General features: G+C 36.7%; 1 protein-coding gene across 3 annotated transcripts in view; it reads left to right on the top strand.

The window, feature by feature from the left end:
• The window catches only part of VMP1 (vacuole membrane protein 1), a 132,383-nt gene that overhangs the window by 98,174 nt on the left and 15,033 nt on the right, over positions 1 to 19,176 (top strand). For all 3 annotated transcript variants that reach the window (XM_069602677.1, XM_069602678.1, XM_069602676.1), the window contains exons 8-10: positions 1,929 to 2,009; positions 5,807 to 5,923; positions 12,499 to 12,560. In XM_069602677.1, coding sequence (XP_069458778.1) covers positions 1,929 to 2,009; positions 5,807 to 5,923; positions 12,499 to 12,560 — 260 coding nt within the window. The remainder of the gene's footprint in view (positions 1 to 1,928; positions 2,010 to 5,806; positions 5,924 to 12,498; positions 12,561 to 19,176) is intronic.

Genomic DNA, 19,176 nt, shown 5'->3' on the forward strand with positions numbered 1-19,176 from the left:
TGGAAGATAGCTTTATAAAAACTTTTGTTGTTTTTAAAATAAAATTAGTATAGTTTTTGTTTTCTTTTGCTTTCTCTTCACAGGTGAATACCATCTTTCACTAAAGTAGATTTGCTATGAAGATATTAAGAGCTGTAAAGAAAGACATTTTCCTGAATTTATATTTTTAACACTTGGGCTATAGTAATTAAAATTTTATAACTAATTATAATCTAATAGTATTCTTTGGTATATGTGAAACTCAAAACATTTCTATTAATTATGGCCAGTTTTTATTTAGTGCTTTTATGAATTACAAATTTAGTAATTTGTGAATTATGTAAGTTATTGAAAACATGGAAGTGTAATTTGTTTTTAATGTTAGTAGGAAAACTGATTTCATTATATATCCCTAAACAGTTTTTAAATCAATAAAATCAGTGTTTCACATTTAATGCAATAAATGTTAATTTTAAGAAAAAATTAAATCTTCAGTTAGAAATTTTTTTTTTAATACAAAGAACTCTTTGCTATGGTAATTCAGTTGTTTAAAAATATTAAATCTGAAACAGTTTATTTACTGAAATAGTAAGCCTAATCTGAAAAGAAACATTCTGTCTTTGAAAATAAGTTGTAAAATTACAAAATTACATTGTAGAATTTAATGATTAACTTTGAGAGTCTATATGTTTGAACTTGAAAGTATCTGTATTAACTGCTAACGTCTTTAAAAATATATATTATTGCTTTAATTGCTTTGACTTTCTCACCATCCTCAACAAGTAAGTAGGAGGAAGGTCTTCCCTTTTTTTTTTTTAATTTCAGTATTCACTGTTGTGGTAATTTGATAGAACTGTTCAACATAATATTTTGGGTTAAAGTGGTTTTGGTGTGTTTGTTTTTTTAAGTCGGAATCCACAAATGCTTTAAACCCTATTCCTATTCTATGAAGGAACCTTCTATCATTTATATTATGAATATTCTTTAAGATTATTGAGAAAAAAATAAATAAACATAGTTTTAGCATGGACATGCTAGAAGAAGAAGAGTGTGGAATAAACTACCCAGCCAAATGTACATTTCAGTCTGGGAGACGACATGGGGAAATAAGAAGAGGACTGATTTTAGAGTCTGAAGAATCTACTCTACTTGCACCCCGGGGTTACGGAAAGGCTTGAGCCTTTTCAGTAAGATGTTTGTGAAAACCATTTTTATTTCTAGCACAAACTTTGCAGTGTAGGATGTTATTTGTTTTGGGGGTAATGAATGCTAAGTTACTGCCACATAACTGTTTTTTTTTTCCATCTTATGGCTAGTGATCAGTAGAGGTGTCTTCATTTTCTGTCTTGGAAAATTCTTTGATTTCCTGCCCTGATGTTAATCAGGGAGTAAGTCTTGTGAATTATTAAAGGAATGACAAAGTAGTAAACTAACATTCCCCCCCAAAAAATGGGTTGGTTTATGGTTGGTTTATAACATTTTGTTCATCTCTAGATAATCCAAAGAAAACCAAAAAAATGCAGTAACAGTGTCTTGGCTTATTCTTGAAATGTATTATAAGTTTATCTTTAAGGTTGTGTAGTTAATGTTTTGTGAAGATTTTATTCACATGTTTTTCAGTGCAACCTGCCGTGATTTTTTTAAATATCATCTTATTAAATGAGTCACTGCTTTCAAATTATTAGACATTTAATATCATAAACTGTAAAGAGCCATCTTTCCTTCTTCTACTTTTCATTAATTTTTTTTAGTTAATTTTTATTGGAGTAAATTACACAGTTGTGTTAGGTGCTACTGCTCAGGAAAATAAATCAGGCATACATATGCATATATACCCTTCTTTGGGAGGAATTGGGAGTTTGGGATTGACACATATACACTGTTGAAACTGTGTATAAAATAGACAACTGAGGGGATCATTAATGTTTTGATATCCTCCTTTTATACAGGATTTCGCCTCCCGGGCTAAACTGGCAGTTCAAAATCTAGTACAGAAGGTTGGATTTTTTGGAATTCTGGCCTGTGCTTCAGTAAGTAAATTGTACTTAAACGGTGGGTTTATATTTTGATTCAATTTGTTTTTAAAGTGTATGAATTTTTTAAAAGTTACCACTTTTAATGAGTATGTAATTTTATTAATCATTCATCTTACTCATCAAATGAGCTGTTTTCTGTTGGTTAGCTTTCTATCTTATTTACTGACTTGTAAGTATTTCATCCTGCCATGATGACTTCAAACCTAAATGGCTTGATTCAGTAAGAAAAAAGAGACAAAATCGATCCCTCCCATAAAGAATATATAATGAAGTGCATTTAAACAAATAGCAATGACTTCATTCTTTTCAGAGTTGGAGATAGGTACTCCTTTTCCAAAGCCTCAGGCATATAGTTATAAGGAAGAATTCATATAAAACCTCCTTAAGTGACTGTAATACCTAGCTTGGTAGTTGAAACATCTGTGGCAAGATTAAGGGCATCTGTGGCCACAGTGAACTAAGAAACTATTTGTGTCAAACTGTTTGTGTCTCACACAAGAAACTTAAAAAAAAAAACCAAAACTTAATGTCTCAAATTGCAAATTTGTGAAATTGCCAATCCTTGTTGAGTTGATGTTTATCTTGGTGCTTTTCTAATATAATAGAAACAGTTATATTTGAAATGAAGCATTTTGATCTAAGTTTTCTTTGGTAGTTTGTACAAAATTCTTGATAGTTCAGTGGTAGATTTGGCCAGAATAACTAGATGCACCTAGTTAATATGATAAAAGTTGCAACTGTAAGTAAAACTCAGAAGATTATTACCTGCTGGCACATAGTTTCTTTACCCATTATGTATTAGAATATGAATATATCTGAGTACCCTCGTTCCCACCATAGCAAAGTACATACCCAAAAAGGAAAGACATTTGGTGCCAAAATTTACAGTAAATCAACCCTGAATATTCATCGGAAGGACTGTTGCTGAAGCCCCAATACTTTGGTCACCTCATGTGAAGAGCCGAGTCACTGGAAAAGACCCTGATGCTGGGAAAGCTTGAAGGCAAAGGGAGAAGGGAGCGGCAGCGGATGAGATGGTTAGATAGCATCACTCACTCGATGGACGTAAATTTGAGCAAACTCCAGGAGACAGTAGAGGGCAACGCAAAGGAGCCTGGCACGCTACCTCTATGGGGTTGCAAAGAGCCAGGCATGATAGCAGCCGAAGAGCAGCAGCAAGCGATCAGCATTCTAGAGACAGTCTAAAATACACACGTGCCTCTGGTACTGTCTTTTAACCCTGGCAGTACTTGAAAGTTTCATCATCTAACTTTTCTTTTTATTGGAGAAGCTCTTTATCATAATATTGACAAATATTTGAGCAGTGTTTAGGTATGTTGTAGTGTGATGCAGTGAGAGGAGAACTGGTTTTGGAGTCGGGCTTACTTAGGTTCTTAAACCAGATTTTCCTCCTAGCTATGTAATTTCAGTCAGTTTACTCTCTTTGAGCCCTAGTTTTCTAATTTTGGGACTTCCCTGATGGCTCACTTGGTAAAGAATCCACCTGTAATGCAGGAGACCCCAGTTCGATTCCTGGCTTGGGAAGATCCTCTGGAGAAGGGATAGGCTACCCACTTCAGTATTCTTGGGCTTCCCTTGTGGCCCAGCTGGTAAAGAATCCGTCTGTAGTGAGGGAGACCTGGGCGCGATCCCAGGGGTCTTCCCCTGGGTTGGGAAGATCCCCTGGAGAAGGGAAAGTCTACCCACGCCAGTGTTCTGGCCTGAAGAATTCCATGGGCTGTATAGTCCATGGGGTCACAAAGAGTCAGACACGACTAAGCGACTTTCACATTTCTAAGTTTTAAAATAGGGCATCAACACACTCATTACTGATATGAGAATTTAGTCAGTTCAGTCGCTCAGTTGTGTCTGACTCTGAGATCCCATGAGGATTCATCAGCTTTGAATCAACCCGAGTGCTTGGACAAAGAAGTGAAAGCTGTATTTCCTTTTCTCAAGGATCCTGAAATCTAGTGAGGGAGAGGGTGCTAAGTGAAAGGTACTGTGGAAACCCAGCAGTATAGGATTAAGCTGAGAGGCCTAAACGGTGATAATATCCTTAGTTTAGAAGCTAAGAGAATAGTGTGGGAGCCGTGTTGCTTGGGTTGAAAGCCTGCTCTGCCGCCACTGATTATGAACAAATTGCTTGACCTGTCTGTCTCACTTTTCTTATCTATAAAATGGATGTCATATCATGTAACATTGTTTTGGAAATTGAGTTGATGTAAAAATCCTAGAAAAGCACATAACAATTCAGTAAGAGTTAGCTTTCCTCATTCCTGGGGAAAATACAAGTACCTTCGATTTATTGAAGCAAAAGTATTTATTCTTTGGCATTCACCTATACCTGTATCTTCCCTGCTAAAATTCCACTTTCTATGCTGGCCAGTCTTCTTTATTTTTGACTAGGAATAGTCAATTTTTAACATAAATTGATAGATCTGACCCTCTAGGAAATTAATATATATATTAAAGTATTAAAAATATATATACTTGATTTAAGGTGAGGTAAGTAAAGAGTAAGGTAAGGAGAAGTTTATTAATTAGTAATTTTGTTGTTAACATTTAAACTAAGATAAACAAAGCTAGCAGAGGGAAAGTCTCAAAGCTACATAATAGTTCTTTTTATTCTAATCTTCCTTTCTGTATATTAGGTTAACAATTGAAAAAAAGTAAATAACATGCCTTTGTAATAACAAACATTGATTATTCTCTTCTGAGAGTATCCAACATACAATTTCTAATTTTTATCCACTCTGATTTGCATATCTTGTATACTTTAATTTCCATTTCAGTATGCGGTTAAGCCTGATAATAAGGGGACTCTATTAAAATTTTAATTCATAGAGTTGTGAGAGTCATATGAGGAAATAAAAGAAATGACGGTTATAAGGATGTGGAAGTGATACAATTATTAAATGGTTGTAAGACATGAAATTACAGAAAGCATTTAAATTTGGATAAGAAAAATTGTATTATTGAATTTGAGTATTATTAATAAAAGAATACTTGAATTCTGAGTTAGTTATGGCATTGTTTTAAAAAAAATACGTGACAAATATCTTTTAAACAACTGGACTTTTCCTTGGAAGTGCAAACATGAAATTATATAAATTAATTAGCTTATAAATGGTTCCACCAACAGACACAAGGACAAGAGTCCTTCTTTGGGAGAAGAATGGATGAAGTGCTCAGAAACAGCTTGTGGTTTCTTTGCATTTTTGCATGAAATTATCTTTTAGCATTCTTGAAATGTGGGAATATTCAGGAAAAGTATTTGTTGTGAATCACTTCTTTGTCTGGGACTGAGTATTCACAACATCTGTATCTGTGCTCTGTGTTTCCACACTTGATTTTTTCCTAGAATAAATCACATGGCCCTGTGGCCTTGGACTGTCATACAGTAAAATACAAATAATTAACTTTTTAATGTTGAAAAATGAAAGCATATCCCACCTGTAAATGTATTTGTGAATTTACAAGAATGTTTTCTATAGAGTGGAGCACTTTCTAGATAACCTTATTTCAAGCCAAAGATTTTAGGACCCTAATAACTACTGAAATAATCTTGAGGCTTTTTCTTCATTTATACCTCACTGCTGTCAAATGGTCAAGTATCTACCGAATGGGATTAAATTCCAGGCAGTCTAGCACTGATCAGGGAATCCATACCTCTCTTTGCAGTGGTAGACAAGGATTAATGCATAATTCCACACACCTGTAGCTAGTAAAATTAAACTGTTTTTGGATTATATATGGACGTTTCATTTTACTTTTTCTTTTTTGAATAGATTCCAAATCCTTTGTTTGATCTGGCTGGAATCACATGTGGACACTTTCTTGTACCTTTTTGGACTTTCTTTGGTGCAACCCTGATTGGAAAAGCAATAATTAAAATGCATATCCAGGTAATTATACCCTTTGACTCCCTGCTCAATGATGATGAACCCATTAAAAGGCACTGAAAACATATTCCCCTTGCTCTTTCCAAGACAAATTGTTAGGATTTTGAGTTCTGCTTCTTGGTGCATTGGTATTCAGACACAGAACATCACTGAAGATTACTGAACTGGGGGCAGTTTTCCCTTCTGTTGGAAAATTATTCCCCTCTTTCTTCCTTGTTTTATTTCTTTCCTTCTTTTTTTCTTTTGTCCCTTCCTTTCTCTCTCTCTTTATTTTACTTTTGCCTTCTGAAACTTTTAATCCAAGACTTTTACCAAACAAAAACTGATCATGAGCTGAGGAAGTATTCTCTTTCATTAATTCTACTTTTCTTTCACATATTCTATATATAACACTTCCTCTCAAGGCACCAGTATCCTTTACAAAATACCAGCCAGGTGTTAGTGTGGAGAATGGAGAAGAAAGTGGGCCCTGAGGAGGCGAAGAGCTGTGGGTTTTGGTTAGAGAAGTGAGAATCTGCTAGTCTCGAAGCCACTTTAACATAGTCTTTAGGATAAGGGTGTGGGGGTGTGCGTGTGTGCTAGAGCAGAGAAAAGAGACCAAGGACTTAAATAAGAGGAGATGAATATATGCTTCTAAGACTTTGATATGAGTTGATAGGAGTAGTATAAAAAGCAAATCCTACTGGAATAAAATAGAGTTAACATGGAAAAGATTATCTTAATTAATGAGGCTTGCAAGGAAGCATTCACCAGAGGAACAGTGAGTAATGTCTTCAACCCTGCTCTGATTCCATAATAATTGAAAGGACATCTGTCCCCCAAGTTTCTACTCATCACCTCTCTACCTCCAGTTCTTACAAGAGAGGAATAAAAAGGAAGACTTGAAGGTCAAGAATCCGCCTGGCCATGCAGGGGGAGCAGGTTCAATCCCCGGTCGAGGGGGCAAGTAAGCCTACACACTGCAACTAGAGAGTGTGCACCACGGTGAAGATCCCATGTGCCACAGCTAAGACCCGAGGCAGCCAAACAGATAAATAAATTATTATTTTTTTAAAAAAAAAAGGAAAACTTGAGCTACTTCTGCCTGCCCAGTTTCTAATACTAGATTTTGGTGTTTAGGGTGAGTTTATTGAGCTTGTCTTCTAATCCTGCCATGATAATCACTTAAAATTTCAAGACTTTTTCTCCTTCAAGGAATATAGTTTCTCCTACTTATATTAAGTAAGTGTGTTGTTCAAGACAGTGGGTTTTTAAATACTGGAATGCTAGTTATTTGGTTAAGATTTAAAATACTGTAATAGGATTTTTCTAATAATAAAGTCATTTTGCTTTTTGAAATCCTTTGAGAGTGTTAATACTTAAGGTACGATAACAGATTCTTTTCATTCCCTTTATAACAGCAACTTCTCTAGGAATCCATAAACTTTATATATTCTGCTTTATGAATTATACTTTCTATAAAATATGGTAAAATATATTATGCTGAAAGTACCCTATAGTTAAATAGAGTTTTTAACATTCTCAGTTTTTTTTTTCAAGTTATGATAGTAATGCTTAATTTTTTAATATAGTGCTTCACACTTTAAAGTACTTAATGTATGCCATCTGATTTAATTCTTATAATCCTGGGATAGAGAAATTATTACTCCCATTTTGTAATTATCAAACTTAGAGAAGGAAGTAGGCGATAGTTGCCTAAAAGAGTAAGTAACAGCTGGAATTTGAACCTGAGTCTTTTGGCTTCAACTTCATTGTTCTTTCCACTCTTTTGCATTGCCTTACTGTAATTTATTTATATGATCACAAAAACTGAAATGTTTAAGGCCTGTTATTTGTCAGGACCTATGCCAAGCAGTTTGCATTGGTTATCTCAGAACAATCCTGTGATGTGGTTATTATCCACATTTCATAGATGGGAGGGCCTAGAATTCAAACCAAACTCTAAAGTCAAAGCTCATTCATTCCCTGTATCTATGTGGAAGCAAAGAAAGAATACGAAATCCATCTGTGTTTCTGAAAGGAAAAAAATCTGAGTTCCTTCACTAAACTGAGACCACGGGATATGATTGTTGTGTTCCGTTGTATCAGACAGACATACTTTCTAAAGGCAGGTCACTTGATGTGCATCCAGATGTAGCTCAGGGCCACAAACATTTCTCATTCCTTGGGTAAGCAGTATTAGTGAGTAATATAAACATTACAAATATTTCTAAAACAATAGGGCAGACACTACACACAGACTTTTCTGTAATCTGATAGTAAACTCTTCTGGTCCTCTTCTCTTTTTTCCTCAGTTTAAACTTCCCTTGATATATACTGTTACTTTTATTTATATCTTGCTATCTGTTAAACATCCCTTAAAAGAAATCAACCCACCTAATGTTAATTAAGGGTTTCTCTTTCTACTGGACCGGTTCAATTCCTGTGCCTGTATACAGTCCCTTCGAAATATTTCCCTTCTCCTAAATGATGAAGAGAAGAAGTCAACATGCTTATATAATATTTCATGTACCGTATAATTTACTTACCATGTGTATTATTTATTGCCTCTCAGCTTTCTCCCTACCACCAAATGCACACATACTGAAATATAAGCTCCGTGAGGACAGTTTTTTGTTTCTTGGCTCTCCGAGGTATTCTAGTGCCTAGAATAGCATCTGGCATGTAGTTAGCACTCAGTAAATATTTAATATATGATTCAGCCTATGATTCTTCTTTCCAGAATCTGGAGGAATCTTCTTTTGCAGATGTATAGTTTCTTCTTTGTTCTCTTGGCGCCATTAGTTCCCTATACTCATATCTTTTTTTTTTTTTCTACTCTACCCTTATTTTCTTTGTACACATGGTTGATTGGGCTCTTTGGGGATCCGTGCCTTTTTTTTTTATTTGGTAGAATCCCCATTCAGATGATTCTGAGACATACGTTCTTAAGTGTCTTGCCCAGCACAGTGAATTTTCAAACTGTTATATATAAAAAGAAAGTCTTGTTTTGTTTTCAAGAAATGAAATTGTGCAATTATCCTGGCATTGGCTTATTTTGAATGTTAGGAAATGATGGTAGGGAAAGCACGTGGTGCAGTCACTGACAGGCAAATCATTAGCTCTGTTTTTTAGTGAAAGATCTATAGCTCTGAGTAACTGGCTTTTAGTATGGATACTTAATTTAGTATGGATACTTAATATATTAATGCTTTTCTCATAAATGATCTACAGTCTTATTAGCTTCATAATCTTCATAGACCGTTTGTATAGGATTGTTTATAAATCATCATCTGTCTTGTAACTGTTTGATATCTATATGTGCTTAATTTTTTCATAAGATAAGAAATATCTTTTTCACATTAGTAGATACCTAAGTGAAGTGAAAGTTGCTCAGTTGTGTCCAACTCTTTGCGACCCCTGGACTATACAGTCCATGGAATTCTCCAGGCCAGAATCCTGGAGTGGGTAGCTATTCCCTTCTCCAGGGGATCTTCCTAACCCAGGGATCAAACCCAAGTCTCCTACATTGCAGGAGAATTCTTTACCAGGTGAGCCACTAGGGAAGCCCAATAGATACCTTAACAAATACCAAAAAGGATATGAACTTGTTTTTCTAGCCTTATTTCTTTCTCACATATCCATCTGTGCATCTGTCAGTGTCTTTGTTAACCCTAGGACGTTGATGAAGAAAATATCATTGCCTGATTAATCTTCTACCTGAAATAACAAGCTTTTGTCTGAATTAACCACTTTACTGAGATACACCGTGGATGGCTAACAGGATGTTATTTAATTTCACTTCCCTCCCATTTAGTTATATAGGCTGTAGTTATTATTTAATGCACAGTAACAAAGCACTGGAGAGTTTGTTTTTAGGAATTAAAAGAATTTAGAATTACTCATATTAATTCAGAGAATTGGACTTCCCAGGTGACTCAGTGGTAGAGAATCCACCTGCCAATGCAGGAGATGCGGGTTTGATCTCTGGCTCAGGAAGGTCCCCTGGAGAAGGAAATGGCAACCTACTCTAAGTAGTCCCACCTGGGAAATCCCGTGGACAGAGAGCCTGGTGGGCTACAGTTCACGGGGTAGCAAAAGAGCCAGACATCACTTAGTGACTAAACCTCAACAACAACAATTCAGAGAATTATTATCAGTCCTTTAAAGCTAAATTTTAATATCATTTTCTAGAATCTCAAATTAGTTGTACTTACGTGACCTTTTCTTTCTTTCTGTGAACTTCTGTAATACATTGTTTTTACTGCTGAGGCCTTTACAGTTTATCCTTATACGTATTATTTTTTGTACTTAATCGTCTTTATAATGTATATCGGAAAATTTGTAAATTTCTTCAGCATATTAAAGAAGTATTCTTCCCATCTTTGTGTTCCATGAAAGTCTTATTAATGCTTACATTATCCATAGTAAGTACTTTTTGTAATATTTGCTGAGTTGAAAATATTTGCTACCTGTAAGCCTAAAGGCATCTTTCTTTATGAGTTAAGTAAGGTATCAATATCTTAATTAATGAAGAATACCTCAGTAACACCAAACAGAAAATTACCCAGATCTGATAAAGATTCCCCAAAACTTGTTGATATCTTTGCTTGTACCCTCAGCCTGAAAATCCAAGCTTATTCAGGATCTGAGAATGAAACTTTCAGTGATACTTTTTTTTTAGTTGGCATATAATTGCTTTACAATGTCGTGTTAGTTTCTGCTGTACAGCAGCGCAAATCAGCCATAAGAATACATGTATGGCCTCCCTCTTGAGCCTCTCCCCCACCCACCTCCCTGCCCCACTCCTCTAGGCCATCACGGAGCGCAGAGCTCGCTGTGCTGTGCAGCAGCCTCCCCTAGCTGTCTGTGTTACGGGGTAGTGTGTGCATGTCAGTGCATCTCTCCCAGTTCACCCCGCCCGCTCCTGCTCCTTGGTGCACCCGCAAGTCTCTTCTCCACATCTGTGTCTCTATTCCCGCCCTGCAGATAGGTTCATCAGTACCATTTTTCTAGACACCATAGATGTGCATTAATATACTATATTTGTTGGCTGAGTAGTAATCCATTGTATATATATACCACATCCTGTGTATCCATTCATCTGTTGATGGGCATTTAGGTTGATTCCATGTCCTGGCAATTGTAAATAGCGCAGCAGTGAGCATTGGGGTACATGTGTCTCTTTGAATTATGGTTTTCTCAGTTTATATGCCCTGTAGTGGGATTACTGGGTCATTTGCTAGTTTTATTTTTAGTTTTTTGAGAAACCTCTATACTGTTCTCCATAGTGGTTGTATTAATTTACATTTCCACCAACCGTGCAAGAGGGTTCCCTTTTCTCTACATCCTCTCCAGCATTGTTTGTAGATTTTTTTGTCGGTGGCCATTCTGACAAGTGTGGAGTGATACCTCATTGTAGTTCAGTTTGCATTTCTGTAATAATGAGCATTGTTGAGCATCTTTTCAGGTATTTATTGGTCATCTGTATGTCTTCTTTGGAGAAATGTTTGTTTAGGTCTCCCACCCATTTTTTTATTGGGTTGTTTGTGTTTTTGACATTGAGCTGCATGAGCTTGTATATTTTGGAGATTAATCCTTTGTCAGTTGCTTCCTTTGCAAATATTTTCTCCTTTTCTGAGAGTTGTCTTTTCGTCTTGTTTATGGTTTCCTTTGCTGTGCAAGAGCTTTCTAAGTTTAATTAGGTCCCATTTGTTTAATTTTGTTTTCATTACCCTAGGAGGTCAAGAAAGATGTTGCTGCCATTTATGTCAGAGTGTTCTGCCTGTTTTCCTCTAAGAGTTTTAGTATCTGGCCTTACATTTAGCTCTTTAATCCACTTTTAGTTTATTTTTTGTATGGTGTTAGGAAGTGTTCTAATTTCTTCCTTTTACTTGTAGCTGTCCAGTCTTCCCAGCACCGTCTATTGAAGAAGCTCTGTTGTCCATTGTATATTCTTTCTTCTTTGTTAAGGACAAGGTGACCTAGGTGTGTGAGGTTTGTCTCTGGTCTTTCTGTCCTCTTCCATTGATCTGTATTTCTGTTTTTGTTGCAGTACCATACCATCTTGATTACTGTATCTTTGCAGTGTAGTCTGAAGTCAGGGAGCTTAATTTGTCTAGCTCTTATTCTTCCTCAAGATTGCTTTGACTATTCAAGTTATTTTGTAAAAACTTTCCATAAAGGATATGGAAGATCCTCTGGATTAGATTTAGCCCGGACACCTGTCATCAAACTGATCAGCTTTAATTTCAGTGATGGAGGCCATACGGGAACCCATGACTTCAGTTGTATACACCATTCTAAAACACAGAACATGTGGAAGCCTTGGGTTTCATGACTCATATTTTTCCCTCAGACATGGTCATGTATCCTGGCAAGATGAGAACTGTGCTTAAGGAAAAACATCTTTAAAATACAAAGTAGGTAGCATTTGTCAAATGGTGTTTGGTTTTGTTTTATAAGAGCCTTTTAAATTGCAGTTAGCAGCAGCAGCAGCAGCATGGTTACCTTTTTAGACTGTTATCAGAATTGTGAGTTTAAATTGGTTTTCTTGATGATAAGAGAAATATTTATTTTAACTGGCATTTTCTTTACAGAAAATCTTCGTTATCGTAACATTCAGCAAACACATAGTGGAGCAGATGGTGGCTTTCATTGGGTGAGTAATTCTTTAAGGACTAATAACATCATCATGGTTTGAATGAGAGGAAAGGTATAAAAAAGAATTATTGGTATAGAATTTTTGTGATAGCTCTTTATTTTTTGAGTAGGAAAAATCTTTTGCCCCATTATTAGTTAAATTGAAGATAAACCTTTTACAGTAGGGAGTGATGAAGCTCAGATTATCCTATTTAATTCTGAGCCAAACATGTATCAAGTCATATAATTCTTGATTTAAAAGAAGCTTTGCATTTGAGACTTGCTTCTCCAAAGAAGTATGAAATTCTCTTTAGTACAAGACGTGTGTGTATCGTTAAGAGTTTAGCTGTGCTTTGGTACAGTGCTAAGACTTTCAGCCAAAACTGGATGCCAGATACACAGTTGTATTTCATTTGTTATAATCCTACATAAAATATTAATATTTCATTAAGTAAGGCTTGATAAGATATCAAAATATGTGTTATGAATCATTACTTCATTAGAGAAAAATTAGGCCGTTTTAAAAGGCTATCCGAAGCTTTTATTTTATGTCTAAATGAGTAACAACAGTTTTAACATATCCTTTAAATGACAGTGTCACAAATTTTTGGACTTTACTTTGATAAAACAGTATGGAAAGGACTATTTGGTTAATCAAATTAATGTCAACTTGAATGTGAATCCTGCCAGATAGTAAATGAGTCCTTTTTTTTCAATATATGATTTTTTTTTTTAATTCAGTGTTTGTGAGTGAGAGGTTTTCTTTGCATTTAATAGCATAAATGTCCTATGGTGGGTTAGTGGGAAAGTGTTAAATTGTGTTTAAAAAGTATAAATTGAAGTGCCTTTTATGTAGTTTAATACAAATCTTTAACCTAAAACCTTTTAATAAAAAAAACCTTTATGAAAAATTTTGCTATTGAAAAATTGCCACTTGATAGTGAGTTCATGAATATTAGTTTTATTATTCTTTGGACCATTCCTTGTATATTATTTACTCTTTTCTGTGTATAGTATGTTCTATGATAAAATAGTTCTTAAAATTTTCTACATAGATATTAATATAGCAATTGAGGAAAATGAGAATTCTTGAGAATATGGAGTCAACCATTGATTTTACTACTTCCTACACTTCTGATTAGAAATATAGATTATGTTTTATAAATTAAATTTTAATTACTCCAGTTTTTTGTTGCCTGAATTCTTACTTATAAAGTGGTTTTTAAGTCATAATATGTTAAATTCGAAAAGAAAGAAGGAATATTCTTGTCCCTCTTTTGAACTATGAAGATGACACTTCATCCTTTCCTAGAGATTATTGTGCCACCTTGAGAGAATTCTGAAGAACATGCAGGACTACCGCACAAACCCACACGTTGTAGGAATGGCTGTGCCTGCCACACAGGACGTTCATTCTTTGTCCTCTTTTCATACTGAACGTTTATAGAGGGAAGTTTTCCAGCTACTTCTACATCCTCACCACTAGTACCTTCTGTTTCCCCAGAAACTAGTACCTTGTTTCTAAGAAGTTACATTGTTAGCTACCTATCTCAAACACACACAGCCAGTTTCATTTCCTTCCAGTCTATCTGCCATACTGCAGTTAGTAACCTTTTAAAAATCATGTCTGACCTTGTCACCACCACTGTCTTCACTCCCTGGTTCTCCCTTTTCTTGAAAGCCTTCATTTGTTTTCCCCTTCATTTAAAATTTTTTTTTAAATGAAGTATAGTTGATTGACATTGTATTTTCCATTATGGTTTATCACAGGATATTCATATAGTTCCTCTGTGCTAGGCAGTAGGATCGTGTTGTTTTTCCCCTTCATTCTTAAGGTAAAGCTAAAACTCCTTACCATGGTCTCTGTAGCCCTGAATGATCTATCCCCTGTAGTTTTCTCTGCTTGAGTCTCCCACAACTGGTCTTTGCTCATGTTTTTCCCTTTGCCCTGTTCAGGGATTCTCAATCTTGACACTATTGACATGTTAGGCCAGATAATTTTTTGTTGCTGGGACTGCCCTGTGCGTTGTAAGGTATTTAGCTGCATCCTTGTCCTCTACTCACTAGATGCCACTAGTATCTCCCAGTTGTGACAATCAAAAATGTCCCCAGACATTGTCACATGTTCCCTGACAAGTAGTAAACTGCCTCTGTCACCACCAGTCCCACTGAGAACTACTCGCCTGGATAATATCCTTTAGATTTCAGCTATTATCTTCACAAGAGCATCTTCCTTGACTGGGTCGCAGTTGCCCTTCTTCCTAGGGACCTCTTGGCAGGATGTAGTGCATGCGCTGACAGTTGCATTTTTACATTCATGTTTGAAGGGTGTATGATTACTGTCCTTTTGCAGCTAACCTGTAAGCTTCTTAATGGCCGAGGCCATGCTTATTTTTGTCTGCTGTTGTGTCCACAGCACCTGGCATCTTGATTGACACATAGCAGGTTCTTAATAAACATCTGGTGAATAAATGAACACATGGTGTCCAAATAAAGATCTGGCCGATAGGAATTAGCACATGATTTGTGTAGCCCAGATTCTTCTGTTTCCCCAGCCGCTGGAGTTTCTAAGAAGTTACATTACTTCTCTGTAATAAATAGTAATATGAGATTTCCCTGGGGACCCAGTGGTTAAGACTGCACTTCCAATGCAGGGGGCACAGATCTGATCCCTGGTCAGGGAACTAAGATCCCATTAAGTGTGGTCAGAAAATAAAATTACAGTAAATAGCCATAAATGTATTTTTAAGCTAGACCAACATACTAAAGTAACAATTTCTTATTCTTCTATTTTTCAAAATCAGTAGTCTCTTCTCTTGACTGTCTGCTCTAGCACAGCCCCTAAAAAATAATAATAATTCCAGTGATTCCTCTTAAAGATGATTTTGCATTAAGTTATTCTGAGATACTCAAGGCCTACTGGAATGGGTGGGTGGTTGGTTTGGTTTTGCATGTATCATATTTTAAAAGCTATTTACAGGACACATGTTGGAATGTCCTAATATCATTTCTCCCCTAGCACTATCTACAGGGATTATCCATCAACTTGTTTTCCAGATAAAATATTAAGCAGTATAAACAATTAGACCTAGCAGTATAATAATTCCATATTACAAGATGCTAATGGGCATCTTTTCCATGGGGATGCTCTTGATCCCTGTCTCCTGTACAATGTCACAAACCTCCGTCCATAGTTCATGAGGCACACTGTCTATCAGATCTAGTCCCTTAAATCTATTTCTCACTTCCACTGTATAATCATAAAGGATTTGATTTAGGTCATACCTGAGTGGTCTAATGGTTTTCCCTACTTTCTTCAATTTAAGTCTAAATTTGGCAACAAGGAGTTTATGATCTGAGCCACAGTCAGCTCCTGGTCTTGTTTTTGTTGTCTGTATAGAGCTTCTCCATCTTTGGCTGCAAAGAATAAAATCAATCTGATTTCGGTGTTGACCATCTGGTGTTGTCCATGTGTAGCGTCTTCTCTTGTGTTGTTGGAAGAGGGTGTTTGCTATGACCAGTGCATTCTCTTGGCAAAACTCTATTAACCTTTGCCCTGCTTCAAATTCTGAAAAGGATAGGAATACCAGAACACCTGACCTGCCTCTTGAGAAATGTATAGGCCGGTCAGGAAGCAACAGTTAGAACTGGACATGGAACAACAGACTGGTTCCAAATAGGAAAAGGAGTACGTCAAGGCTGTATATTGTCACCCTGCTTATTTAACTTCTATGCAGAGTACATCATGAGAAACGCTGGGCTGGAAGAAGCATGAGCTGGAATCAAGATTGCTGGGAGAAATATCAATAACCTCAGATATGCAGATGACACCACCCTTAAGGCAGAAAGTGAAGAGGAACTAAAAAGCCTGTTGATGAAAGTGAAACAGGAGAGGGAAAACATTGGCTTAAAGCTCAACATTCAGAAAACTAAGATCATGGCATCTGGTCCCAGCACTTCGTGGGAAACAGATGGGGAAACAGTGGAAACAGTGTCAGATTTTGGGTGGGGGGGCCTCCAAAATCACTGCAGATGGTGACTGCAGCCATGAAATTAAAAGACGCTTACTCTTTGGAAGGAAAGTTATGACCAACCTAGGTAGCATATTGAAAAGCAGAGATATTACTTTGCCAAAAAAGGTCTGTCTAGTCATAAGGCTATGGTTTTTCCAGTAGTCACGTATGGATGTGAGAGTTGGACTGTGAAGAAAGCTGAGCACCGAAGAATTGATGCTTTTGAACTGTGGTGCTGGAGAAGACTCTTGAGGGTCCCTTGGACTGCAAGGAAATCCAGCGAGACTATCCTAAAGGAGACCAGTTCTGGGTGTTCATTGGAAGGACTGATGATGAGGCTAACTCTCCAATACTTTGGCCACCTCATGCGAAGAGTTGACTCACTGGAAAAGACCCTGCTGCTGGGAGGGATTAGGGGCAGGAGGAGAAGGGGACAACAGAGGATGAGATGGCTGGATGGCATCACCAACTCGATGCACATGAGTTTGGGTAAACTCCGGGAGTTGGTGATGGAGAGGGAGGCCTGCCGTGCTGCGATTCATGGGGTCGCAAAGAGTCGGACATGACTGAGCGCCTGAACTGAACTGAACTGAATGGATATCTTTATCATCTTTGTAATAACTTTTATCTTTTAATCAGATTCTCCAGTTAAGCTTGACATGGTTTGTTTTCCTACATTTTGAATCAGGAAATGCTATACAAGGGTTCAGGTGATAATTAATAATATCCCCAAGCCTAGACTGGAAATTAACTGAAACCAGGAGAATTTTTAGTAGACCTAAATCTCTTATTTTATATCATAATAAGTAGCTTGGCAGTTTATTTCAGAAAAGGAAAGGAGACAATTAAAATAATTAATTTTAAAAGAAGGGAAAGGAGAACAGCTAAATTGATTCCATAGATTCATTGAACTGAACTGAAAATACTGCATGTAATATGCCATAGAAATATTCTCCTTTCTTAGCTCTCCCTCTTCACACTGTTAATACGATAAATGTGTGTGTGTGTATGTGTGTATGGAAAATCATCAAAGTAAACTAGTAAAGTTTGGAATATAGCATTTTGAAGGATATTTAAAACTTCAGTTCAGTTCAGTTGCTCAGTTGTGTACAACTCTTTGCAGCCCCATAGACTGCAGCATGCCAGGCCTCCCTGTCCATCATCCACTCCCAGAGCTTGCTCAAACTCATGTCCCTTTTTCCATTTCTTTTTCTTGGGGATGGCCTTGATCACTGCCTCCTGTACAGTGTCACAAATGTCTGTCCATAGCTCTTCAAACACTCTATCAGATCTAATCCTTTGAATCTATTTGTCACTTCCACTGTGTAATTGTAAGGGATTTAATTTAGGTCATACCTGAATGGTCTAGTGGTTTTCCCCACTTTTCTTCAATTTAAGTCCGAATTTGGCAATAAGGAGTTTATGACCTGAGCCACAGTCAGCTCCCGGTCTTGTTTTTGCGGACTGTATAGAGCTTCTCCTTCTTTGGCTGCAAAGAATGTGATCGATCTGATTTCAGTGTTGACTTATCTGGTGATGATGTCCGTGTGCAGAATACTCTCTTGTGTTGTTGGAAGAGGGTGTTTGCTATGACCAGTGTGTTCACTTGGCAAAACTCTGTTAGCCTTTGCCCTGCTTCATTCTGTACTCCAAAGCCAAATTTGCCTGTTACTCCAGTTATTTCTTGACTTCCTCCTTTTGCAATCCAGTCCCCTACAATGAAAAGGACATCTTTTTTGGCTGTTAGTTCTAGAAGGTCTTATAGGTCTTCAAAGAACCATTCAACTTCAGCTTCTTCAGCATTACTGGCCAGGGCATAGACTTGGATTACTGTGATATTGAGTGGTTTGCCTTGGAAACGAACAGAGATCATTCTGTCGTTTTTGAGATTGCATCCAAGTACTGCATTTTGGACTCTTTTTGTTGACTATGAGGGTACTCCATTTATTCTAAGGGATTCTTGCCCACAGTAGTAGATACAATGGTCACCTGAGTTAAATTCACCCATTCCAGTCCATTTTAGTTCTCTGATTCGTAAAATGTCGACATTCACTCTTGCCATCACCTGTTTGACCACTTCCAATTTGCCTTGATTCAGGGACCTATGCAGTATTGCTCTTTACAGCATTGGACTTTACTTCCATCACCAGTCACATCCACAACTGGGTGGTGTTTTTGCTTTGACTCCGTCTCTTCATTCTTTCTGGAGTTATTTCTCCACTGATCTCCAGTAGCATATTAGGCACCTACTGACCTGGGGAGTTCCTCTTTCAGTGTCCTGTCTTCTTCCCTTTTCATACTTCTAATGGAGTTCTCAAGGCAAGAATACTGAAATGGTTTGCCATTCCCTTCTCTAATGGACCATGTTTGAACCGTATTTAAAACTGTGTACCTATAATTAAGGGAGTGACGAACTGTCATGGTAGAGTAAAAATCAAAAGAAAAAAATCAAGACAAAGTCAGCAACAGTTCACATTTAAAATTTTGAGATACTAAGCCAAGGAAAAGGTCAGTTTACATTCCAATCCCAAAGAAAGGCAATGCCAAAGAATGCTCCAACTACCGCACAATTGCACTCATCTCACATGCTAGCAAAGTAATGCTCAAAATTCTCCAAGCCAG

This window comes from Ovis canadensis, chromosome 11 (assembly GCF_042477335.2).
Source record: "Ovis canadensis isolate MfBH-ARS-UI-01 breed Bighorn chromosome 11, ARS-UI_OviCan_v2, whole genome shotgun sequence".
NCBI classification, from domain to species: Eukaryota; Metazoa; Chordata; class Mammalia; order Artiodactyla; family Bovidae; genus Ovis; species Ovis canadensis.